Raw genomic sequence first — 25,126 nt, forward strand, 5'->3', positions numbered from 1 at the left:
TAAAAGCCCACATAAAATCAGAAATGAACTTGAGTGGCTTATATATTCATATTCATATTGATCAGCACTGAGATCATTTTTACCCTTGAGGACTAAAGTGTGTTTAGCAGATTTCACGGGAGATTCTTCCTGGGAAAATACTGTGAAAAATGTCAATCCAATAAAGTGTTTGCAGGGTTATTATTGTTAACTATAACTATTAAACATTTGTGCTAATTGAAATAAAGCTGAAATACAATAAAAATATAAATATTAGTCGAAAAACTAAAAAACGAACTAAAACTGAAATGATCAATTAAACTAAAACAATAAAAAGACGCAAAATAAAAAAAAATTAAACGAAAATTAGCATGAAAACTAAAAAAGAAAAGAAAAAAAGTGCTAATTCAAAATATGAATAAAACTAAAATTTCACTGATGCTCAATATGGGAATCGAATGTAGATGTTCACGAGCAGAACTGGATATTCCACTTTATTATGAGTTTTGTGAGATCGCTATTGTTGTACTTTTATATCGCCGACTAGAACTGGTTTATTTTAGTTTGTTCTAAAGGCAACATTTATAATGTAGTACTGTTTAAAGGTTTGGGGTCAATACATTTAAAATGAATAATAATTAAATAAAATAATACTTTTATTCAGCAAGGATGCAAGTTGCAATAAATTTATTAAAAGTAAGTATATATAACTATATGTGTGTGTGTATATATATATATAGTAGGTTGCCACCTGTGCAATAAGTCATTCATGAAATTTCCTCACTACTAAATATTCCGCGGTCCCCTGTTCAACTAACACACTCCTAACCCTTGTGGAAAGCCTTCAGACGAGCTGGAGCTGTCACTGTACAGGCGGAGAACTCCACTGAACCTGCTTTTCCTCTTCATGCTCCATGTGTTATGAAGATGAGGAAGGATGAACCCAATAGCAGACAGTAGTCAAGGCAACACGATTTATTAAACAAAGAACCGGGAAAACAAAGCCCACGAGGGGGCAAAACAAGACAGGACTATGAAGACTAACTAGACTGAGACAGATAACTATAGGGACACAAATAACCTTTACAGGCAATAGCGCAACAGGACTAAAACTCTTGACAAGATACTCACAGACTCTGACAAAGGTTTGACAAGGATTAACACTCAGGTAACAATCACAATGAACCGACAAAAGACAGCAGATACAAGAGGATTAAATAAGGTGACTAATCAAGACATAACAGGTGACATGAGTGAAGCAATAAAGACTGAATCAGGATAACAAGGGGGCGGGGTAAAGAGACGAGACAACACAAGCACATGGCCTTGACAATTGGCCATGTGCTTGTACACAAAACATTGGTTCTGTCATGATCCTGCCACAAGACCAGGAATAATCAGTAACATGATGGCAGAATCATGACACCATGGGCCTGAACTATCGGACCAATGTATCTAAACTGGAGATATTGCCAGCTCCGGGTACTCTTAAATGTCTTTTGCAAAATATTTTAAAGGAGCTTTGTAAGTGCTTTTCTTGATTTTACTTTTGTTTTGTATGAGTGTTGTTTTTTATGGTTATCTCTGAGTGAAACTCTCTGACAGGGCTCTGGAAGAAGAGATAGTGATATCTCAATGGGATTTACTAAATAAAGGATAAATACATAAATGAAACCCAAACCCTACAGATTAGGAATGGGATGTCATTAAAGTTTATGTGCATGTAAAGGCAGACGTCCCAAAACTTTTGGCAATATATATATATTTTTATTACCAACAACTTTTTTAAGGGTTTAGCTTTAATTAACAACTTTACTGTTCAAATACTATAACAGTATTTAAACATTATTCAGAAATTGACACTTTTCCACCACTATTGGGGGGTTTTCTACACCTGATCATGGATCAACACTGCACTGCACTTTCTTTTATCCTGCAATACCATATTTAAAGTCATGAATGATTCCAACAGCAAATGTTTTGGAAAGGTTTTAATCCCGCAGCTCCACACAGACTCGGCCGCCAGAACGAGCCACGGCACATGAAGGACTGGGGAAGTTTGTAAAGAATAAGAATAAGAAGTAAATGGGTTTTTAAACGCAAACAACAGCAGACGCTCAAACCCCGAGGCAGCTTCTGTACTTCAGGCTTACAACAATCTCATTATCTCTGGCTCACACACACACACACACACACACACACACACACACACACACACACACACACACACACACACACACACACACACACACACACACACACACACACACACACACACACGTGTGCCAGAGGCATCAGACCAACACTTCTGTACAGCCGTATGGACGCGTCTGGAGACTCAATGAATATTTCATCTCATTTCCATCTCATTTACAGCAAATCATTATACAGAACACTTCTAATTAATTTATAGGACAGATTTGATTTTGATAACTTGTGAGCACCCCCCACCCCCCCTCCCCCCCGCCGCCACCACCACCACACACACACACACACACACACACACACACACACACATTATATAAAACACACTGTAAACGACTCCTGTCACTTCGTATCAAACGCCCGTTTAGCGAACGAGAGCATGAGGACCTGCTGTTTACCAGCAACCAGCAAATTCAAATGAAATGCTAGAACCACTCACCGTCAGGTCACACTGGGCTGTCAGTGACAGCATTCCCTACGGTCATAGCCCAAGCTATAAGCCTAGCAGGAAAACCTCCATAAACATGGTTAAATGAGAAGCCTACCCGGGCCTGCTCAAAGGCCTAGGACCACAACTTCAATTAGAAGGGGTCCCTTCTAAGGAACGTGGCTAGGCAACCCGAAGGAACCCCAGCCAGTCACTATTCAGGGGAACGTACTCACCCCGAAGTGCCACCAGGACGGCCTGACCTGGCGTCAGATACATAGACACTTAGTCTGGCCACTTCCTGTCTGTCCGAAGACAGAGCCTCTGGAAAAAAGCCTTAAGTAAGGCATCCAACCCGAGGGACTGCGACGCTGGCAGTGAACCACTCGGCCCGGATCTCAGAGACGGGATATCCCGGAGAGTATGACTCAGCATAGTGCTTTCCAACCCTTGCTAGCGAGGGGAGTTTCTCTACTCGATCCACGGATCAACCCAGTGTCTGTGTTTCAAAACACTGAGGAGGCCTGTGAAGGCCTAAGGACTGATCTAACTGGGAGGCCTCACGAGAGGCCTACGACCGTCTGACCAGACTCAGGAAGCCGCATGCTCATAGAGACCCTCAGTGAGGGGAGCACAAGGTCTGCCTGGTAGGCAAACCAGGCTGTAGGCAGGAAAGGTTCCAGGAGGGAACAAATAGCAGACCATAAACACTTTAGCGAGCCAGGGCGCAAGCTCGCCCTCAGCAGCTGCCTATTAAGGCTAGCTGAAACTGATAGCAAGAGGCCACTAGCTTCATAAACCCAGCACCATTAGAGAAACATTACAGGGAGGCCCGGAGAGGCCTACTACCTGATAACCCCAGTATGTGGGGTGCTCCACCTTCAGGGAGGCCCAGAGTGGCCTACTACCTGATAACCACAGTATGTGGGGAGCTCACCTTCAGGGAGGCCTGGTGAGGCCTGCTACCTTACAACCACAGTATGTGGGGAGCTCACCTTCAGGGAGGCCTGGTGAGGCCTGCTACCTTACAACCACAGTATGTGGGGAGCTCACCTTCAGGGAGGCCTGGTGAGGCCTACTACCTGATTGCTACAGTCTGTGGGAACTCACCTTCAGGGAGGCCTGGTAGGGCCTACTACCTGATAGCAACAGTATGTGGTCACCCACAGGGAGGCCTAGAGAGGCCTACTACCTGATAACCACAGTATGTGGGAACTCACCTTCAGGGAGGCCCGGTGAGGCCTGCTACCCTACAACCACAGTATGTGGGGAGCTCACCTTCAGGGAGGCCCGGTGAGGCCTGCTACCTTACAACCACAGTATGTGGGGAGCTCACCTTCAGGGAGGCCTGGTGAGGCCTACTACCTGATTGCTACAGTCTGTGGGAACTCACCTTCAGGGAGGCCTGGTAAGGCCTACTACCTGATAGCAACAGTATGTGGTCACCTACAGGGAGGCCTAGAGAGGCCTACTACCTGATAGCGATAGTACGTGGGGAACTCACCCTCAGGGAGGCCTGGTGAGGCCTGCTACCTGATAATCACAGCATGTGGGAACTCGTTTTCAGGGAGGCCTAGTGAGGCCTACTACCTGACAGCCATAATATCTGGGAGCTTTTTTCTGCTACCCGATAGTAAGCCAGGCTAGCTGTCCAGTTGCCCGTCCTTGGGCTTGTCTCTTCAGGGAGGCCTGGTGAGGCCTACTACCTGATAACCATCTTAAGTGGGAATTCACCTTCAGGGAGGCCTGAGGGGCCTACCACCTGATAGCAACTGGTAGCTGAGTCCGGGTGACAGTTCCAAGGTGGCCTGCTAAGGCCAGCCAGCTGGGGACTCGCCTATCAGGGAGGCCTGGTTGGGCCTACTAGCTGACAGCAAGTCAATTCTGCTACAAAGGAACACTGTTGGGAACCATACCACACCAATGGAACTATTGGGCCCACCCACAGGAGGCCTAGTATGGCTAGCTACCTGTAGCAGCTATAAAGTATGTCCCACAATGTTGGGACTCACCTCAGAGGAAGCCTGTTTAAGGCCTACAACCCACCGGTGAGTCAACTGCCCGAACCACCAAAGCCAACCATTTCTCTCGAGAAGTGGCCTACAGCGCCCTATTGGGGGCTGCCCATACAAGGAGGCCTGCTGAGGCCTACTACCTGATGGCGCAGCCTTCGTTGGCAGATAAGCTGTTTACACAGCGCCTACAGCATCCTGGTGCCTAATCACATTGCCCATGGCAGTGTACTCAGCATAGAGAGCTAATACCCTTAGAACAAGGGGAGTACAACATACGTCACTCTGCCTCAGTGGAGGCCCCAGTTAGTCAGGGGCCTACCATCTATGCATGGGCGTCAGCACAGGGCAATGCTCTGGCTTCAGGGGAGCGAACTTCGACCAAAGAAGAAGTGAAGGCTTACTTCATACTCGACCCGAGCCATAGTAGTGCGAGGTAGGATAAAAACAGAACTGGGAGTGAAGTGCTCAGACCTACCCTGAATCACAGGGGAATACTCACACCTCACCCTGAGTTTACCAGGGTGCGGGCCTGCCAGCGGCTCTAGGGGTAACAGAAAAACATCTGTGCCCAACCTAGGGGAGTGGGGCTTGAATGAAAGCCAACCACCTACAACCCACAGCCTGAGCAGTAACTCAGCAAGGTATTAGTGAAGCCCACACTGGCGGCCTAAATCCGTAGGCCAGTTCTGCACGGCAGGGTCGGGCAGGAGACTCAGTCTTCTTTGTGAAGCGAAAGACGGCCTAACCCTGCTCAAAAGGACTTATATACCACGGAGGCCTAACTGAGGCCTACCATGTCCTTATAAACCATCCTCTGCACCACGCTGCATTACTCTAGTCACCCCAGAATGCAGAGAAGGGGGCGGGCCTTGGCCTAACGACTCCCATGGGAGGAGGCTGATTATACAGGGATGCCAAAAACCTACATTCACAAAGTGAAGGGTCAGAGGAAGAAATGCTAATTTTAGCAGAACGCCTCTAATATCCCTGGCACAGCCTAGGCCAGCTACAGAGGCGGCCCTGGTGAGGGCCAACCTGTAAGCATAGATCTATCTGAGGGCTCAGAGGAGCCACAGCCTACTAAAGAATATAGTCTTTATTATTCCATACAAAGGGCTGCAGAACGCTCAACCTAATGAGAACTCAACAGAGCTCAAGGGGCGAAATACTCAGAAAAAGTCAAAACGGTCCCATGGGCCGGACATAAGATCTATCTGAAGCTCTAGCGTCAGTCAACACTCTAAGTAAAACATACTATCAGAGAGAGACCAACTACTCTACCGTGAGGTGGCTAACAGCCCAAAGGCTAACATAGTTATCGTTCAGGCCACCTAACGGGGAACTTCAGGGCCCTAATAATCCAATAAAGTTACCTTACCTTTATTACCTTGACATGACCCCATAACTCTTTATACAGGGAACGAGGTCTGTAAAGAGAAATATGTTATTTTTTATCACAAAAAAAAATATACTCCTTGAAAAGACCAGCAGCTCACCTGCGGCGTGCAAAGTGAAGACTCGCCAGACAGTTCTTCATGAACATGGGGTCTACCACCTTTACATACCTGAAAGAGGCACTCTCACTAACCAAACCGAGGCGGGCCATCAGAACATTGTTCTAACCATGAGCCCAGCCTCAGGCCTGATGTAAGAAGCGCCTGGGGAGTAGGGGAAGAGAGGAAAGGGCTAAGATATAATCACGCCCTCAGGGAAGATGATCCAAGACCAACGCAACGTGCGTTTGTGCCGGATCACCTCCCTCAGATCCCTCTTCTTGCGGGAGTCGCGCCTCCTCTGCGACCTACTACTCCACGGAGGAGGCGCACGAGAGGTGACACTGGCCCTCTGGCCTCATCTAAGGTCCTCGGACCATGATAGGCCAGGCCCTCCCATCTGTCTGGGCGTGGACACGGATCTCAGCGGTATGTATGATACAGCTGAGCGCGCCTTCGCCTCTCTGAACTTTCCAACCACCGCCAACACGGAGGTGCCGAAAAGCTCAGAGGGCGAAACCAGCGAATCGAGGAGAAAGCCTTTCTCTTTCTTCCCGATGTCGGCCAGGTTCAACCACAAATGTCTCTCCATGGCCAGTATCGTCGCCATCCCGGAGAGCTATATATATATATATATATACACATTTTTTCCATTTGCGGCGCAGCTCAGTAACCGCCTCAGGGGTCCCACCCCCTGGTCGAGATCCCCCAGCAGATCGGCCTGGTGTACCTGCAACACCGCCATGATGTGCAGGCTAGCACCGGCCTGACCCGCTGACGTGTATGCTCTGCCATTCAACTGGCAGGGTTTGAGCTCTCAGTGTCGATTGTTTTCCCATCGACGCATACCCACGCTCTCCTATCCTCTCAACATCAGCGAGACTAGCCTGCTGATGTTGGTGGATACAGGCAGAGTATGGGTTCTTCCATGTCCTCTCGATCTCAGTATGAGATCGGGAAGAAATGAAAGGCTCACCTGAGCTGGTGGTTCTATGACCGGGGAAAAACCGCTCTCATCGCGAGCGATTTCTCCCCCAACGAGCAGCCACGGCAGCTGCAGCCTGCCCGCGGCGCGTTCTATAATACCAACCAGCTCAGCATACACGGGGCAGGGTGGCTGAGAAGATACAGGAAAATATTTTATTATTTCCACCCTCATCAGCCATCTCCTGTTTGTCCGGGAGAGCGCTTGCTGCCGGACTAAGTTTTCCCTTTTAAACTTCATCCAATGCAGCTTCTCATCAGCCGCCGCATCGTCTGAGAGGATTACACCCCTCTCAAGGCGATCGGCGAGCTTCATCTGTGACATCCAGACGCTGAACCCTCTTCTCTCGAGAAGAGGGACAGGCGCGATCACAATTTGTACAGGCAGTTCCCTCGAGAACCGCCTGTGCGCGTCTTCCTTCCCAGACAAAAAATGCACAGTTCACGTGTGTCACCCGGCTACAAATATCTTGGGCACGGGTCTGCACACTTCTGAAAGCATTTCATAATTACCTGATTTTCAAAGCAGTTACAGACAAAACAGTCCCTGAAGACGAAAAGATGATTTGTCATGTTTGCAAGGCGCCCTTATATACTTCCAGGTCGCACGTTAATCATTCACGCTAATGATTCACGGGCTGTCGCCGGTCAATGTGATTGACGTGATTTGATAGTGATTTCAGACACCTGTCACGCCTGAGGCGTTCCCCCATAACGTCGATGACGTATTGTTGAGTTCCCTTCGAAAGGGAACAGATGATTTACACTGGAGTAATATTACAGTTTTACTGTATTTTTGATCAAATAAAACGCATTAGTGAGCAGAAGAGAACTTTTTTTATAACTAAAATGAGGTAATATTTCCTTCTTTTCTCGCAAATCCGCAGATTGTCTTCCAGATGCGGGCTGGATGATCCTCCACTAGCGTTCCTTCAGGAACAGTCCAGCCGTTCAAACAAAGCACTGAGTCTTCGCATCGAAACAGAATAGATTAACGATCGGACTGACCTGTGATCTGAAAGCTCTTCAGCTCCTGGAGAGCATCCAGCAGGAGGAAGTGACATCATGATCACGTCCAGCAGGAGGAAGTGACATCATGATCACGTCCAGCAGGAGGAAGTGACATCATGATGATCACGTCCTGTACATCGAGGAAAGTGTCTCGCTGGCAGGAGCTCAGAGATATTAACATCAACATTCAGGATCAGTTTCACCTGGAGGAATTACCTGACCTTCAGCGGCTGCACACATACACACACACACACACACACACACACACACACACACACACACACACACACACACACACACACACACACACACACACACACACACACACACAGAGATCCTGAGGATTTTGTCGGCAGGAAAAATGGTCCAAGGAATCGTTCAGTTTGTATGCGTACCGAACCGGAAGCCTCGTACCGAAACGGTTCAATACGATTACATGTACCGTTACACCCCTAATTGTGTGAATATAATGCATTTAATACAAGATCTGGCAACTGGTCAACATTAGACAAACATATTGGTCTGATTATTCATAAAGGAGTTTGGGCCATGCAAATTACGGGAGTTTCCCGGGAGAAATAACAAACCGGGAGGGGTCCGGGAGATAGGGCTAAAAAACGGGAGAAACCCGGGAAAAACGGGAGTGTTGACAGGTATGAATTACCTGACCCTCAGCGGCTGCACACACACACACACACACACACACACAGGAACTCGCACTGCGTCAGAGCGCTAGGGAACGCCTCCGCGTGACTGATGACTGAAACACTGTATAATCACCACAGTCGCACTGGCCGGCGTCAGCCATGACGTTATTCTCTAGCGCGACCAGGGAGTATAAAGGGGCGCCTAGAGAACATGTCGTCCACTTCTCCGTCTGAAGAGACCGGCAAGCAGACCGGAGGCAGGGCGACGAGACACAGTTCAGGGAACAAAGGTTACAGTCGTAACCTTTCGAAGGGAACTCGCACTGCGTCAGAGCGCTAGGGGAACGGTCTACCCACGCTGGCTATTAACTTACAAGCACAAACACTTTTAACTCAGAGTTAAAACCCCTCACTGCTTACACGTCAGGCTGTCAGTAGCACTACTCCCTACGGCCACTGCCCGAGCTCCATGCTAAGCGAGGACGTAACTTTGTGCTTTCACACGAAGGACCTGACCCAGAGCCAGCTCAAGGGCCGGGACACCACAGCCGACTTCAGTGGGGGGTTCCTTTAAGGGAGTACGGCCCAGAGCCTATGGGCCTTAGCCTGCAACTGACCAGTGTCAACCCCCATACTATCAAGCTTAACGCTGAAGCCAACAACCTGTTTAGGGTTTCATTACTCACCCACAGTCTCCAGCGGGAGCCGACAGCTCCTTCGCAGAGCTATGGGAAGCGGAGGCCTCAGCAGGACGACTCTAAGGAAGAGGCCAGACTCACACCGGAGATCTATTGGACACCGAGGTTTCCAAAACATCAACACAGAGCTCAGGGAGCAACGGGTCTAAGAGCTAAGCTCTACCTACCAATCTGTGTGCATGGAGGCCTCAGCAGGACAACTCTCGAAGGAGAGGCCTGGCACATATAGTTAGGACAGCTAGCTCGACTATCACTAGAGCTCAGGGAGCGAGGGGCCTGAAAACCCTCCTCAGAGAGAGAGAGGGACCACTTCTCTAGCTCTACCTGGAAGGCTGTTGCGTGGAGGTCTCAGCAGGATGACTCTCTTAAGGGAGACCATACCTTTTAATAACCAGCTAAGCTCTAGCTATGCACATCACAGAGCTAAAGAAGCGAAGGGCCTAAACACACCTCTCTGAATTAAAGAGAGAGGCCTCTTCCCTGTGCAGAGACCAGATCTATCTCTGGAGGATGGAACTCAAATGAGAGGAGGACTACGACATCCTGATGCGCTCAGAAGTCTGACCGCTGGAAGTCTGACGTACTCAGCACAGCGAGCCTGAACTGAAGGGCAGTACTGGAGTCTGCATTTGGGGCGGCCTGGCCGTATGAGGGAGGCAAAAGCCCCGTACACACCGGGACGAATATCGGCGTTATTCGTCAGCGCTTTTCAATGCTTTTTTTGTGTTCACACCCAAGCGATTTCCGCTGACGATGAGCCGAGTGAACATGCAAATTCATTCCCTGACATTAGATGGCACTTAATGTAAAACAGAGATAGTCCTATTTTGTAGTCGCTGTCGCGTTTGTCATATAGTGCTTTATGTTCCGACAGCAACGAGACCAGCAGCTCTACATTCATCTGGCCTTGCATCTTCCTCGTCTTATTTCTTCCCGGCAGTGTAGACCATAGATATCCATAATAAAGGCCATTGGCCAGCAGCGCGGACGAGACATCTAGCCTTTATTATGGATATCTATGGTGAAGACGCTACTTGGCGCATCTTCTTCGCCGTTACGTTTGTGTGCTCGGCAAGACCGTTTTGTGTTTGAGCGCCCCCCAAGTTGTGTTTTACTGTAACTTCAGAAGCTCCATATACGTGAGCAAAAGCGCCAATCTCATTGGTCGGATAGTTTTTGACGCGGCGCGTCAAACCAAAAAAACGAACCCGAGGCGTTTTTTAAAAAATGCCGCTTTTGCGTGTGGCGTTTTTCGCGTCGGTGTGCACACTCAGATTGGCACCCTTTGTTTAGTCACGAGGCGTTAAACGTCGGCGAATATCGCGCGCGAGATTCGTCCCGGTGTGAACAGGCCTTAACACTTGAAGCCTGTCATCTTAACACACCTGCTTCTGGGAGTATAGAGGTCCTGCTAAAAACTCAACCAGAGGTGAAGTACTCTGCATAACGACCCAGGGGAATCAGGGGAGCACTAGGCTTACTCGGAGGCTATCCGTGAAATGGAGCACTCTATAGAAATACCCTGCTACCTAGGGGAGTAGCCTACTATCTACGCTTCTTGGAAAAACAACCTCATGGAGGCTCTAGCAGGGCCTTACCACATGACGCCAGCCTAAAGGGAGGTGATCTGACCACCGTCTCGAGTTCAGAGACGTATAGCGCCTCCACAGGGCTATGGAGAGCGGAGGCCTCAGCGGGAGACTCTAGAGAGGAGGAGGCCTGCCATACTCACACCCAAGTGCCCTTAAACTAGGCTTCTATTTGTGAGAAAATTGTGTGTCACATTTCATGTCCACTCTTTCAGGGTAAATCAAGAAAAAAGTACACAGTGTATTAATAAAACAAAACCACATAATTGTACTAGATATGAGAAATGATTGTGGGGGGAAAATAAATACTCTGAACCGTAAGTAGAACAAACTAAGAAAGAAATAAGTGTTCGGTTGTTCTCTCTCTCTCAGTCATTTCTTTTTGCACAAATCATGTTTCTCAATCGCAATAGATATGCACACACTAATGATGTTATTATCGCTCATGCACTACAGCAATCCGATCTCAAGCACTTCTCTCTGTCTACTCACGGTTCATCTTCCACTTGTTCTCATGCAGACAGAGCCAGATTTATCTGACAGTATTTGCCAGAATGATGGTAATATTCGAGAGACGTGCGGGTCAAAGCCGGAGATCTTCCACTCAGCGGGTCTCGCGTGTCTGACAGAGTTTCCCGATTCCTGGCCTCATTCTGTCACACTCTCCTCAAGTCTACCGTAAGTGTCCCAATGCACAACACATGAACACATGCATTATAAATACGCGAATCATCAGTCAGTCACTCGCGGTGTGAAGGAAAATACACCAATTTAGTCATGCTCTTCTGTTGTTGAGTGACGGATGAGCGCAGAGATGAAGACTTTCAGATTGACATCAGAAGGGCACGTGACTTCATTATTCGGATTGTGCTTATATGTATGTATGTGTATATATATATATATATATGGATTGGAATCAGGCCAATTACACGGTTTTATCCACGAACACCTGATGTTTGAGTGAGGATTCATGACCGGCTTCTCCTCATATTGTGCAGGAAAACACAGCACTTTATATAATGGCTGACTGAGTCCACAGACAGTTCTGTTCTGACCCGGAAACGAGTCTCGAGTCTGTTGGGTCACACACACACACACACACACACACACACACACAGCTGAGAAAGAACATATTGTGCATACAGTAGGATATTAAAATTGAAAACAACTCAAAAGTTTGGGATCATTTAGATTTTTTTTTTTTTTTTTGCGGTAGGACATTAATACGCTACTTTTATTCATTTAATTAAGATTTCTACTGTGTGTCAAATAAATGCTGAACTTTCTATTCATCAAAGAATCCTGAGAAATAACATGTATGACGGTTTCCACAGAAATATTTGATGAGAACATTTTACTGTAATAATCACATTTGGTTTAAAATGAGTGTATTACAACACACAGTGTGAATATGCTACACACACACACACACACACTTGTATTTACAAAAACAAAAGTGACAGAAAGTTCAGATCTAATGTGAACTTCTAAAACACGTAAAGTTCCTGAGAGAGGCGTTCCTCTCGCTGTCAGACGAGTCCTGTTTTCCAGAGTCACTGACGTCAGAGAGCGGATCCGTGACCTTTGACCTCCTGAAACTCCTCTGTGACCTTTGACCTCCCGAAAGTCCTCTGTGACCTTTGACCTCCTGAAAGTCCTCTGTGACCTTTGACCTCCTGAAAGTCCTCTTGTCGGAGCAGAAGCCGAGCGACGCCTGTCATCGGGATTAAACACGTTTAGCATCAGAACAGAGGAATCACAGCACACACTCTTCTGTCTCACTAAACATATGCAAATGCCACGCCTGAGCAGATTAACACGAGCGTATGCAGGATTTATGGAAATGTTGTGCACAAGGTCACTTTCATGTAAAGTCAAACTCAAACTTCTCTCTCTGTCAGGGAGAATAACATGAAGAGTCCACAGTTCTCCTGCCGTCACATCCCATTTCCTGCGATACATAACACTTATCCATAATTCAGCTGTAAACAGTGTGTGTGTGTGTGTGTGTGTGTGTGTGTGTGTGTGTGTGTGTGTGTGTGTGTGTGTGTGTAAACCCACCTCAGTGAATCTACAGATCCGATCCCCTTTAATCGCGTTTACAGATGATGCCAAAAAAAATGCTAATTAATTCTGCTTTTCTTTTTCCTTTTTTTTTTTTGCATGATGTTCTGGATATGAACACCGTTTATTACCCGCACAAACTGATGTAATCTTATTGACAAGGCAACAGAGTAATTAAGATAAACTACAGTTTAGCATGTAACATTTATAAAATATTCTATTCCACATAAAAACTGTCCACATAAATATGAGCTGTTTTCTACACTGATAATAATCATAAATGTGTCTTGAGCATCAGATCCTCATATTAGAGTGATTTCTGAAGGATCATGTGACACTGAAGACTGGAGTAATGATGCTGAAAATTCAGCTTTGATCACAGGAATAAATGACACTTTACTGTATATTCACCTAAAGGATTATTAGGAACACCATACTAATACTGTGTTTGACCCCCTTTCGTCTTCAGAACTGCCTTAATTCTACCTGGCATTGATTCAACAAGGTGCTGAAAGCATTCTTTAGAAATGTTGGCCCATATTGATAGGATAGCATCTTGCAGTTGATGGAGATTTGTGGGATGCACATCCAGGGCACGAAGCTCCCGTTCCACCACATCCCAAAGATGCTCTATTGGGTTGAGATCTGGTGACTGTGGGGGCCATTTTAGTACAGTGAACTCATTGTCATGTTCAAGAAACCAATTTGAAATGATTCGAGCTTTGTGACATGGTGCATTATCCTGCTGGAAGTAACCATCAGAGGATGGGTACATGGTGGCCATAAAGGGATGGACATGGTCAGAAACAATGCTCAGGTAGGCCGTGGCATTTAAACGATGCCCAATTGGCACTAAGGGGCCTAAAGTGTGCCAAGAAAACATCCCCCACACCATTGACTCTACCATCTGAATGTCTCAACAGAAATCGAGACTCATCAGACCAGGCAACATTTTTCCAGTCTTCAACTGTCCAATTTTGGTGAGCTCTTGCAAATTGTAGCCTCTTTTTCCTATTTGTAGTGGAGATGAGTGGTACCCGGTGGGGTCTTCTGCTGTTGTAGCTCATCCGCCTCAAGGTTGTGCGTGTTGTGGCTTCACAAATGCTTTGCTGCATACCTCGGTTGTAACGAGTGGTTATTTCAGTCAAAGTTGCTCTTCTATCAGCTTGAATCAGTCGGCCCATTCTCCTCTGACCTCTAGCATCAACAAGGCATTTTCGCCCACAGGACTGCCGCATACTGGATGTTTTTCCCTTTTCACACCATTCTTTGTAAACCCTAGAAATGGTTGTGCGTGAAAATCCCAGTAACTGAGCAGATTGTGAAATACTCAGACCGGCCCGTCTGGCACCAACAACCATGCCACACTCAAAATTGCTTAAATCACCTTTCTTTCCCATTCTGACATTCAGTTTGGAGTTCAGGAGATTGTCTTGACCAGGACCACACCCCTAAATGCATTGAAGCAACTGCCATGTGATTGGTTGATTAGATAATTGCATTAATGAGAAATTAAACAGGTGTTCCTAATAATCCTTTAGGTGAGTGTATAATGCAATGCAATACAATGATGATCGAGAGACGAACAAATAAACCTTCCTCAAAATATTTGATACTCATGATTTTTCTTGCACTTTACTATATATTCACATAGAAAACAGCTGATTTACAGTGGAGTAATATTTCACAATATTACTGTATTTTTGATCAGATAAACGCAGTCGTGGTGAGACTTCTTTTAGTGCATGTAAATATTGAGAAGTAACTAAAGCGTGGCATAAGTAAGGAGCATGTCTTACCTGGAAGTAGTTCCTGAAGCGCTTGCTGACGGCGTACAGAGCCACGGGGTTGATGCAGGAGTTCACCGATGCCATGTTGAGGCCGATGTAGTCGAGAACAAGGAAAGTGCTAAAACAACATCACAGCGTCAAAATAAATGATCACATTCACGACAAACACAAAGTGAGTGTTCACTGAATGCCTACGGTCCCAAACACTCACTGACAGGCAGGATTATAAAAGGTGACATATTCTGTTCCTTTCACAAGATGTAATATAAATCTACGGTGTCCCCACAATGTGTGTGTGAAATTTCAGCTCAAAATACCAGATCATTTATTATAGCTCGTCAAATTTGCCTCTTTTTGTGTGTGAGCAAAAAACACGCCGTTTTGGTGTGTCCCTTTAAATGCAAATGAGCTTTAGCTCCGCCTCTGTTCAGAAGAGGGCGGAGCCTTCACACGAGCTTCAGAGACTCCGGCAATAACAACACAGGCCGATCTCACTGATCCAGAGTCAGGAGTAACAGCAGCGAGTGCAGCCTTACGGAGAGACTCAGGGAGAGCTTCACTTTTACACGTTTCTGAATGTTAGCGGAGACATTTCTGTAGTTGTTGTGGAGTTACACTGATCATCTCCTCATCATGTTGAACTCTTCCACAAGTGTCCACAGTTCCTGAGGTGTTTATAAGACAGCGCTGACATGTTCTGGTCAATAGTGTTCAGTGTCGTCTGTGCTCGACCACAGAACAGTTTCAGGCTTTGCTGGATCTTCTCCAGTGCGTTAGAACTGGTCTCTGTTGGCGCTCGCCGAACCCAATGTCGCTGGTGTGTGTAAACGTGCAGATTAAGGGCCGGGAATATTATAATAAGATCCTCTTCATACGGCAGAAGGAGCGAAATCTGACCGGCTTATATTAGACATGCTCTCAGAGAAAGACTCACCAGAACAAAGTTACTGGGTTTCACTTTTCACATTTTCTGGGTTGTTAGAAGCACCGGATTACAGCACTAACACACAGAGAAAGGCAGATTTTCATGGTATGTCCCCTTTAAGACATGATAAGCATCATAATTTTGATGAAGACAATCGCATAATGACACACAACAAGCTCAGTGGCAAAAATAGAGTTAAGTCTCCGTGTCCTGTTGGTATGGTGCTGATTTTTGGAGCTTATAAGAGTGTGTGTGTGTGTGTGTGTGTGTGCGTGCGTGCGTGCGTGTGTTACCTCAGTAAGCTGCATCTGTTGGGGTCGTGCTCATCATAGATGGTTAGCTTCAGGATCCTGCTGAGGTGAAGTGGGAACCAGCAGACGGCGAACACCAGAACCAGACAGAAGACGGTCCGGGCCGCCTCGCGCCTCTGCCCCAACACACACACACACACACACAAACACACACACCAGTCAAAACAAACAAAGGAAAAAAAGTTAATAATAAAATAATAATAAAAATGACAAGTGGCTTAGTGCTTCGACTGCTGATATCTGCAGGGTTTTTAAAATCTAATTTAAGTCTTTTAAAGACCCTTTCCAAGTCCTGCACAAACATATTAATACCATATGAGCAATGTCTATGGTAACATCTTAAACTGTACAAATCATGATTTACAGTAAACAGCGTTACAGTTCAAACACAGGTTTTGACAAAAATAAAACTTTTATAAAATGATAAACCACACATTTCAGCCTTTAAACCATTTTTTAAGAAAAGCGATGAGTCAAAATTATAAATTATTATGTTTATATTATTATATTTAAAATATATTATATACAGTATTTGTTTAGATTTTTTGAATGCACATTTGCTTCCGTCTGATCCACGGTTCACAGTGTGAAGCGCTGAAGGAACTCTCCGCCAGTAGATGGCGCTTATAAAACTCACCCTTCATCTATACAGCGCTGTAACAGTATAGAGTTTCACAGCAGCTTTACAGTGATAACAGGAGATTACAGTAACAGAGAGTGTTTAGGCTTTACAGCAGCTCTAGAATAGAGTTATTGTCCAGATAAAGTTAGTTTTGATTGATTCACTTCCGTTGTAAAGATCATTAGTGATTAACTATGGGGCCGCTAACACGACACCGCTCCAGAACACAGAGACTTTAATGTGTTCTGAACGTTCATTCACACAGCAGTGTTTGAGCTCGAGAACACACACTCTGAGCTCGAGAACACACACTCTGAAACAGGATCCAAGGCGCAAGTTTTTGAAAACTAGTTTTGAAAGCGATACCGTTATCATCTCCGCGTAATCTTCACAACCGTGAACCAATGAGGCGGTGACGCGAGCGCATGCTAACCCGAGAGCGGGTCGGTGAACATGAGGAACTCCTGAGACTCAGACCTGCTTCATGTGTTTGTCCAGAACGCTCCGGCTGAAGATCCTGCGGGTCATCAGGGAGTAGAAGATGGAGGTGCACGCCAGCGGGACCAGGAAGTAAAACCCGAACAGCCACCAGTCTTTGGACACTTTATAAAACTAGAACAAGACAAATCAGAGTTAATGATGAACTTGACATTGTCTCGAAGGAAGCGCGTCATCATCAGACTGAAACCCCGAGATGTTTATGAGGGAACGAGACTCTCCACATCAACACCTCCTCACATCATAGTGAATATAACTCACCCTCTGGAAAATTTTACGTTTAGTTTTTTTTCCGAATTTTTTACTTCATTGGAATGGTACGAAACTTGGTAAAGGTTTTTGCACTTGCTGTGTGAACACACAAAAAAATCATGAACAGGTTCGAACAGGTTAAATGGTCCTGAAACAACAGTCCCACTTGTGCTCCTCGCGGTCAGAAACGAGCGCATTGTAAATGAATGAGAGTCTCCTCTAGTGGAAGCGTGTGGAACTGCAGCCGAACACACTCTCACTGAACGCTCGTTTACTGAGAGATCAGCTCACATGCAGAACACACACTGGGGGAGAGTTACGGCTTTGATTTTCTTGCAGTTTTAGAGTAAAACGTGATTTTGAAAATATATATTTCATATAAAAATTTAAAACAGTATTTTTGTGCATTTTACGTTTAATTTTATAAACGTAAAATTCTGTAACTTTTTTAAGTTAACTTTTAACAACTTTTTTCACTTCAGCAATACTCTGCCAAGTGTGTGTTCTAAAGAATTCAAGATTTACGACAGTTTAAGTTGGAAATTTATTTTATAAATACAGATTAAATATAATTTACTATAAAAATCGCATTAAAATACAAAATATTAAATAAAAACATAATCAAACTAAAATATAGTAAATTCATTTAATAAAAATAGTAATTTTTGACCGACACGTGAAGAGCACCAGAGGGTGTAAATGCACAATATGCACACTTGATTATCCTGTGTAGAAAAACTGACCCAAAAATGAAATTTTGAAATTATTTGCTTAATCTCGTGTAGTTCCAAACCGGCACGAATCTTTCTAGAGAAAAGAGTGTGAAACCTCTTCCATTTGGGTTTCTGAAGTGGTTTCCCCGTTTGCCCAGTGTGTTTCTGCAGTGTACCTGCATGAGGGATGAGGACTGTAGAGGGTGAAGGAGGGTGTGTCTCAGTGTACCTGCATGAGGGATGAGGACTGTAGAGGATGAAGGAGGGTGTGTCTCAGTGTACCTGCATGAGGGATGAGGACTGTAGAGGATGAAGGAGGGTGTGTCTCAGTGTACCTGCATGAGGGATAAGGACTGTAGAGGGTGAAGGAGGGTGTGTCTCAGTGTACCTGCATGAGGGATGAGGACTGTAGAGGATGAAGGAGGGTGTGTCTCAGTGTACCTGCATGAGGGATGAGGACTGTAGAGGGTGAAGGAGGGTGTGTCTCAGTGTACCTGCATGAGGGATGAGGACTGTAGAGGATGAAGGAGGGTGTGTCTCAGTGTACCTGCATGAGGGATGAGGACTGTAGAGGATGAAGGAGGGTGTGTCTCAGTGTACCTGCATGAGGGATGAGGACTGTAGAGGATGAAGGAGGGTGTGTCTCAGTGTACCTGCATGAGGGATGAGGACTGTAGAGGGTGAAGGAGGGTGTGTCCCAGTGTACCTGCATGAGGGATGAGGACTGTAGAGGATGAAGGAGGCAGATCCGCAGACGCTTGCCTCTGTAATCCATCTCCATCAGGTCGAACGCCACGGCCTCCGGAACGGCCAGGAGAGTCGAGATCATCCATAATAAACACACCTGGACTGCGATCCACTTGGGAAAACCCGGCGCTTTGGTCCGAGTCCTGGATGAGACGATCCGGTACCTTCAGAACGACACAAGCTTCTAGTTTAGTGGTCAGATTACACAAAATAAGTGTCTGTGATCCGATAATAAACCCCCAGCAGCTCCTTCATGTTCTTGATCAAATTCTTTATAATTTTCTTTTTTTATGCATTGGTTTAAAAAATATATATATTTGCTGATATGAATATGATACAAAATAATCCTATTCAAATCTATATCATAAACAAGTTAGGTCAAAAGTCATTTAAAAAAATTGTGTAATTGATAGATTGCATTACTAACTACAATTTTTGTGATGTACTCTACCGTTCAAAAGTGTGGGGTTAGTATTTTTATCTGAAATGAATACTTTTATTCATCAAAGATGCATTAAACTGATCAAAAGTGACAGTAAAGACATTTATAATGTTACAAAAGATACTATTTCTTTTGAACTCTATTCATCAGAGAATCCTGAACAATAAAATGTATCACGGTTTCCAAAAAATTCTGAAGCAGCACACCTGTTTTCAACACTGATAATAATCATAAATGTGTCTTGAGCATCAGATCCTCATATTAGAGTGATTTCTGAAGGATCATGTGACACTGAAGACTGGAGTAATGATGCTGAAAATTCAGCTTTGATCACAGGAATAAATTACACTTTACTGTATATTCACATAGAGAACAGCTGATTTACACTGGAGTAATATTTCACAATTTTTACTTTTTTGATCAAATAAGTGAAGCCTTCGTGAGCAGAAAAGACTATTTCAGAAACATTAACAAATCTTACCGACCCAAACAGTAATGAAATATGTAATAATTAACAGACTAAAGTTTGTAAGTAATCTACCAGGTAATTCAATTTCATTATTTTTAAAGCACATTTAAATAGAAAACATGTTGTTCCAATTGTATTAGTACAGGTGAAGAAAACCATCAGATAAAACATTAATCAATGCTAAAATTCAATATGCCATCCATCCATCCATCCATCCATCCATCTTCTTCCGCTTATCCGGGGCCAGGTCGCGGGCGCAGCAGTCTAAGCAGAGACGCCCAGACTTCCCTCTCCCTACACACTTCCTCCAGCTCTTCCCAGGCCAGCCGGGAGACATAGTCCCTCCAGCGTGTCCTAGGTGTTCCCCGGGGTCTCCTCCCAGTGGGACCCGCCTGGAACACCTTCCCGGGAAGGCGTCCGGAACAGATGCCCGAGCCACCTCAGCTGGCCCTCTCGATGTGGAGGAGCAGCGGCTCTACTCTGAGCTCCTCCCGAGTGACCGAGCTTCTCACCCTATCTCTAAGGGATCGCCCAGCCACCCTGCGGAGAAAGCTCATTTCAGCCGCCTGTATCCGGGATCTTGTCCTTTCGGTCATGACCCACAGCTCATGGCTACAGGTGAGAGTAGGAACGTAGACTGACCGGTAAATCGAGAGCTTCGCCGCTTTCTTCACCACGACTCACCCGTGCATCGACCGCATTACTGCAGAAGCTGCACCGATCCGTCTGTCAATCTCCCGTTCCATCCTTCCCTCACTCGTGAACAAAACCCCAAGATACTTGAACTCCTCCACTTGAGGCAGGAACTCTCCACCAACCTGAAGTGGGCAAGCCACCCTTTTCTGACTGAGAAACTGCCACCTTACCGTGGTGGAGGGGTTTGAGTACCCGAAAGACCCTAGGAGCTATGTTGTCTGGGGCTATATGCCCCTGGTAGGGTCTCCCAAGGCAAACAGGTCCTAGGTGACGGGTCAGACTTAGAGCGATTCAAAAACCCTTTATGACGTATTTAAATTCGAGGACCGTGACGTCGCCCGGCATGGCGTAGCCGGGGCCCCACCCTGGAGCCAGGTCCGGGGTTGGGGCTAGTATGCGAGCGCCTGGTGGCCGGGCTCAGCCCGAAGGAGCGACGGGGGGCTGCCTTCCCGTGGGCTCACCACCAGCAGGAGGGACCATAAGGGGCCGGTGCTTAGTGGATCGGGCGGCAGTCGAAGGCGGGGGCCTCGACAACCCGATTTCTGGACACGGAAACTAGCTCTAAGGACGTAAAATTCAATATGAAATATGAAATCTTAAAGAAGCGCTGATGTAAAAGACTCACCGGTCGATACTCAGAGCGCAGAGACTCAGGACTGTGATTCCCACCGAGGCTTTCTGGATAAACGGCAGGAGTTTGCAGATCAGGACACCGAACGGCCAATCCTCCGCCAGGAGCTGCAGAAAGGTACAGTATATGTAGAGTAGAGTACAGTAGAGTACAGTAGAGTAGAGGTAGAGTAGAGGTAGAGTACAGTAGAGGTAGAGTACAGTACAGTAGAGTACAGTAGAGGTAGAGTACAGTAGAGGTAGAGTACAGTACAGTAGAGTACAGTAGAGGTAGAGTACAGTAGAGGTAGAGTAGAGTACAGTAGAGTACAGCAGAGGCAGAGTACAGTAGATGTAGAGTAGAGTACAGTAGAGTACAGTAGAGGTAGAGTACAGTAGAGGTAGAGTACAGTACAGTAGAGTACAGTAGAGGTAGAGTACAGTAGAGTACAGTACAGTAGAGTACAGTAGAGGTAGAGTACAGTAGATGTAGAGTAGAGTACAGTAGAGTACAGTAGAGGTAGAGTACAGTAGAGTAGACTACAGTAGAGGTACAGTACAGTAGAGTAGACTACAGTAGAGGTACAGTAGAGTACAGTACAGTATATGTACAGTAGAGGGCGCCGCTCAAACAAACATTTCAGCTGCTGCTGTTCTGGGTAAAAGAACAATAAGATGCAGGAGAAAAAAGTTTAACACTACCAATAAAAACAAAAAAATCTATAGTTATTTTTGCTTATGATTTAATTGAATCATCGAAGGTCAGAAGCAAGTACATTGGTCAATAAAGTGGCATTAAATGCATAAAAATGTATTCTTTATTTAACATATTTAGTTATTGGAGGTTTGCATAGTATTCTGAATCTGCATGTCGCTGCTTTTATTCATTTTGAGGAATATTGAATCCTTTTTTTGTGAAAGTTAGATGAGTAAATGCTCACATTTAGTCGAGAACTACAATAACCATCATGTTTACACACACACACACACACGCACACACACACACACACACACAACGCCTCTGCACTTCGATTTGTCTCAACATTGGGACAGGAGAGCTGTCAGTCAATAAATGGCAATTTTAAAAGTAATACGTTACTTTACTAGTTACTTGAAAGAGTAATCTGATTACGTAACTCAAGTTACTTGTAATGAGTTACCCCAACACTGGTTACCTTATAAACATTGATGGGAATCGCGATGACGATGTGCAGGAGATCTCCCAGAGCCAGACTGCCGATGAGAATATTGGGTCCAGTTCTCATGCTTTTGTGTTCTGTGATGATCCTCAGAAGAGTCACGTTTCCCAGCATCCCGAGCAGCAGCACCAGAACCGAGACCACACTGTTGATGTACCTGAAGGCGTCTCTGATCCGCACCGGTCCTGAGCACATCCGGGTTCTGTTCCTGGTGCTGTCCGGGGAGTTCCACCGGGTTCTGTTCCCGGTTCCATCTGGGGAGTTCCTCCGGGTTCTGTTCCCAGTGCCGTCCGGGGAGTTCCTCCGGGTTCTGTTCCCAGTGCTGTCTGGGGAGTTCCTCCGGGTTCTGTTCCCAGTGCCGTCCGGGGAGTTCCTCCGGGTTCTGTTCCCAGTGCCGTCCGGGGAGTTCCTCCGGGTTCTGTTCCCAGTGCCGTCTGGGGAGTTCCTCCGGGTTCTGTTCCCAGTGCCGTCCGGGGAGTTCCTCCGGGTTATGTTCCCGGTGCTGTCTGGGGAGTTCCTCCGGGTTCTGTTCCCAGTGCCGTCCGGGGAGTTCCTCCGGGTTCTGTTCCCGGTGCCGTCAGGGGAGTTCCACCGGGTTCTGTTCCCGGTTCCATCTGGGGAGTTCCTCCGGGTTCTGTTCCCAGTGCCGTCCGGGGAGTTCCTCCGGGTTCTGTTCCTGGTGCTGTCCGGGGAGTTCCACCGGGTTCTGTTCCCGGTTCCATCTGGGGAGTTCCTCCGGGTTCTGTTCCCAGTGCCGTCCGGGGAGTTCCTCCGGGTTCTGTTCCCAGTGCCGTCCGGGGAGTTCCACCGGGTTCTGTTCCCAGTGCCGTCAGGGGAGTTCCACTGGGTTCTGTTCCCGGCGCCGTCCGGGGAGTTTCTCCGGGTTCTGTTCCCAGTGCCGTCCGGGGAGTTCCACGAGATGTTCTTTACTCCCGGATCTGCAGTCTGAGCACTAATGAACCCGGCAGAACTATAAACACACAGCAATAACAGCACAGTGACGGAGACCAACATGTCAAAGACTCTAAAACCTGAGAGAAATCCGGTTCTAATCAGGTCTCATGCTGAAGAATAATGTTTGTTTCCTGCAGCTCTTGAGTCTCGTAGGTGAAGGTGTGTGTTTATATACACGAGTCTGTGTGTGTTTATATACGCTAGTGTTTGAATAAGCGGCTCAATAAATCATGTGTTTTGGCCCGATCTCAGACTCAGTGTGTCATTCACACGCCTGCGGGTTGAGACACCAGGTTTCCAGTGTGATCTTGCCTCCATGATGCCGTATATGCAGCGCTTTCACAGGATTCACTCACACACACACACACACACACACACACACACACACACACACACACACACACACACACACAGTCAGTGCTGCTCATTCCTCCTGACGCATCAGTGTGTGTCCAGATGTTCAATAGAGCTTTGCTAAACACTGAGTGATTAAACAGCTGTGAATGTAATGAACGCAAATACACCATCCATCCATCCGTTCAGAAAATTACTGTTTCACGAGTTCTCACTTACAAATAATGTAGAATTCATAGACAATTGGAAAAAATTTGGGGGCAGACCTGACCTGTTGAAAAGAGATGGTATTCATCCCTCCTGGGCTGGTGCTGCTCTTCTCTCTAGTAATTTGGCTCATAGTCTTAGAGCTCAAACGTGACAATCTGGGGCTCAGGTCAGGAAGCAGACAGACTGGCTAAACCGACCGTCTGCTAGCGGCCTCACGTCACCAAGGTCAGATAAATCCAATCACATAGAGCCTCTTTCAGATTCAGTGTCTGTTCCCCGAATTAGGAAATACAAAAAACATCCAAACCCAAGGGTAAAAATTTAATTGATGTTCAACAAATAAAAAACAAACATGATACAAATGAGCAAATGATAAAGCTCGGGTTGAATATTCGATCCCTTACTTCAAAAGCACTTATTGTTAATGATATGATTTCAGATTATAATCTAGATGTGCTGTGTCTGACAGAAACCTGGCTAAAACCAAACGATTATATTACTTTAAATGAGTCAACCCCACAAGATTACGGTTATAAACATGAGCCTCGTCTGAAAGGCAAAGGGGGAGGTGTTGCTGTAATTTATAGTAATATTTTCAGAATTAATAAGACGTCTAGTTTTAAATATAATTCTTTTGAAGTGTTGGTGCTTAATGTAACAATATATAGTGTAAATTATACTGTATACAGGCCACCAGGGCACCATACAGACTTTATCAAAGAATTTGCTGACTTTCTATCAGAATTAGTATTGGCTGCAGATAAAGTACTAATTGTTGGTGATTTTAATATACATGTAGATAATGAAAAAGATGCTTTGGGATTGGCATTTAAAGACATTGTAAACTCAATTGGAGATAGACAGCACGTGTCGGGACCTACTCATTGTCGTAATCATACTCTAGATCTAATATTATCACATGGAATAGATATTGATGCCGTTGAAATTCTGCAGCAGAGCGATGACATCTCAGATCATTATCTAGTCTCATGTATATTACATTTAGCCAAGGCTGCAAAGCCGACTCTGTTTTATAAATACGTTAGACCTATAACTTCTGCCACTAAAGATTGCTTTATTAATAATCTTCCTAATCAGTTTCATCATCTCAGCATCCCAGATAGCTTAGAAGAACTCGATATTGCGACAGAAACTTTTATCTCTCTCTTTTCCAGCACTTTAGACGCAGTTGCTCCGTTGCGCTTAAAGAAGATTAAAGAAAA

At 45.7% G+C, this 25,126-nt stretch overlaps 1 protein-coding gene across 2 annotated transcripts; it reads right to left on the reverse strand.

Annotated features, from left to right (window-relative positions):
* Positions 1-12,470: 12,470 nt before the first annotated feature.
* On the reverse strand, positions 12,471-24,050 carry ednrbb (endothelin receptor type Bb). 2 transcript variants are annotated; one of them, XM_056237700.1, is made up of 7 exons: positions 23,965-24,050; positions 21,203-21,315; positions 18,930-19,134; positions 17,238-17,372; positions 16,121-16,254; positions 14,912-15,020; positions 12,471-12,762 (listed from the first exon to the last, which is right to left on the reverse strand). In XM_056237700.1, the coding sequence occupies exons 1-7, from the start codon at positions 24,031-24,033 to the stop codon at positions 12,523-12,525; spliced, it is 1,005 nt and encodes a 334-aa protein (XP_056093675.1). In that variant the 5' UTR covers positions 24,034-24,050; the 3' UTR covers positions 12,471-12,522. The 2 variants fall into 2 exon arrangements, with proteins under 2 accessions (XP_056093675.1, XP_056093674.1); XM_056237699.1 differs by lacking the exon at positions 23,965-24,050 and adding an exon at positions 22,362-22,660.
* Between the last annotated feature and the right edge of the window lie 1,076 nt (positions 24,051-25,126).

The sequence above is a fragment of the Rhinichthys klamathensis genome, unplaced genomic scaffold (genome assembly GCF_029890125.1).
Source record: "Rhinichthys klamathensis goyatoka isolate OS25496 unplaced genomic scaffold, OSU_Roscu_1.1 h1tg000496l_1, whole genome shotgun sequence".
Classification (NCBI taxonomy): domain Eukaryota; kingdom Metazoa; phylum Chordata; class Actinopteri; order Cypriniformes; family Leuciscidae; genus Rhinichthys; species Rhinichthys klamathensis.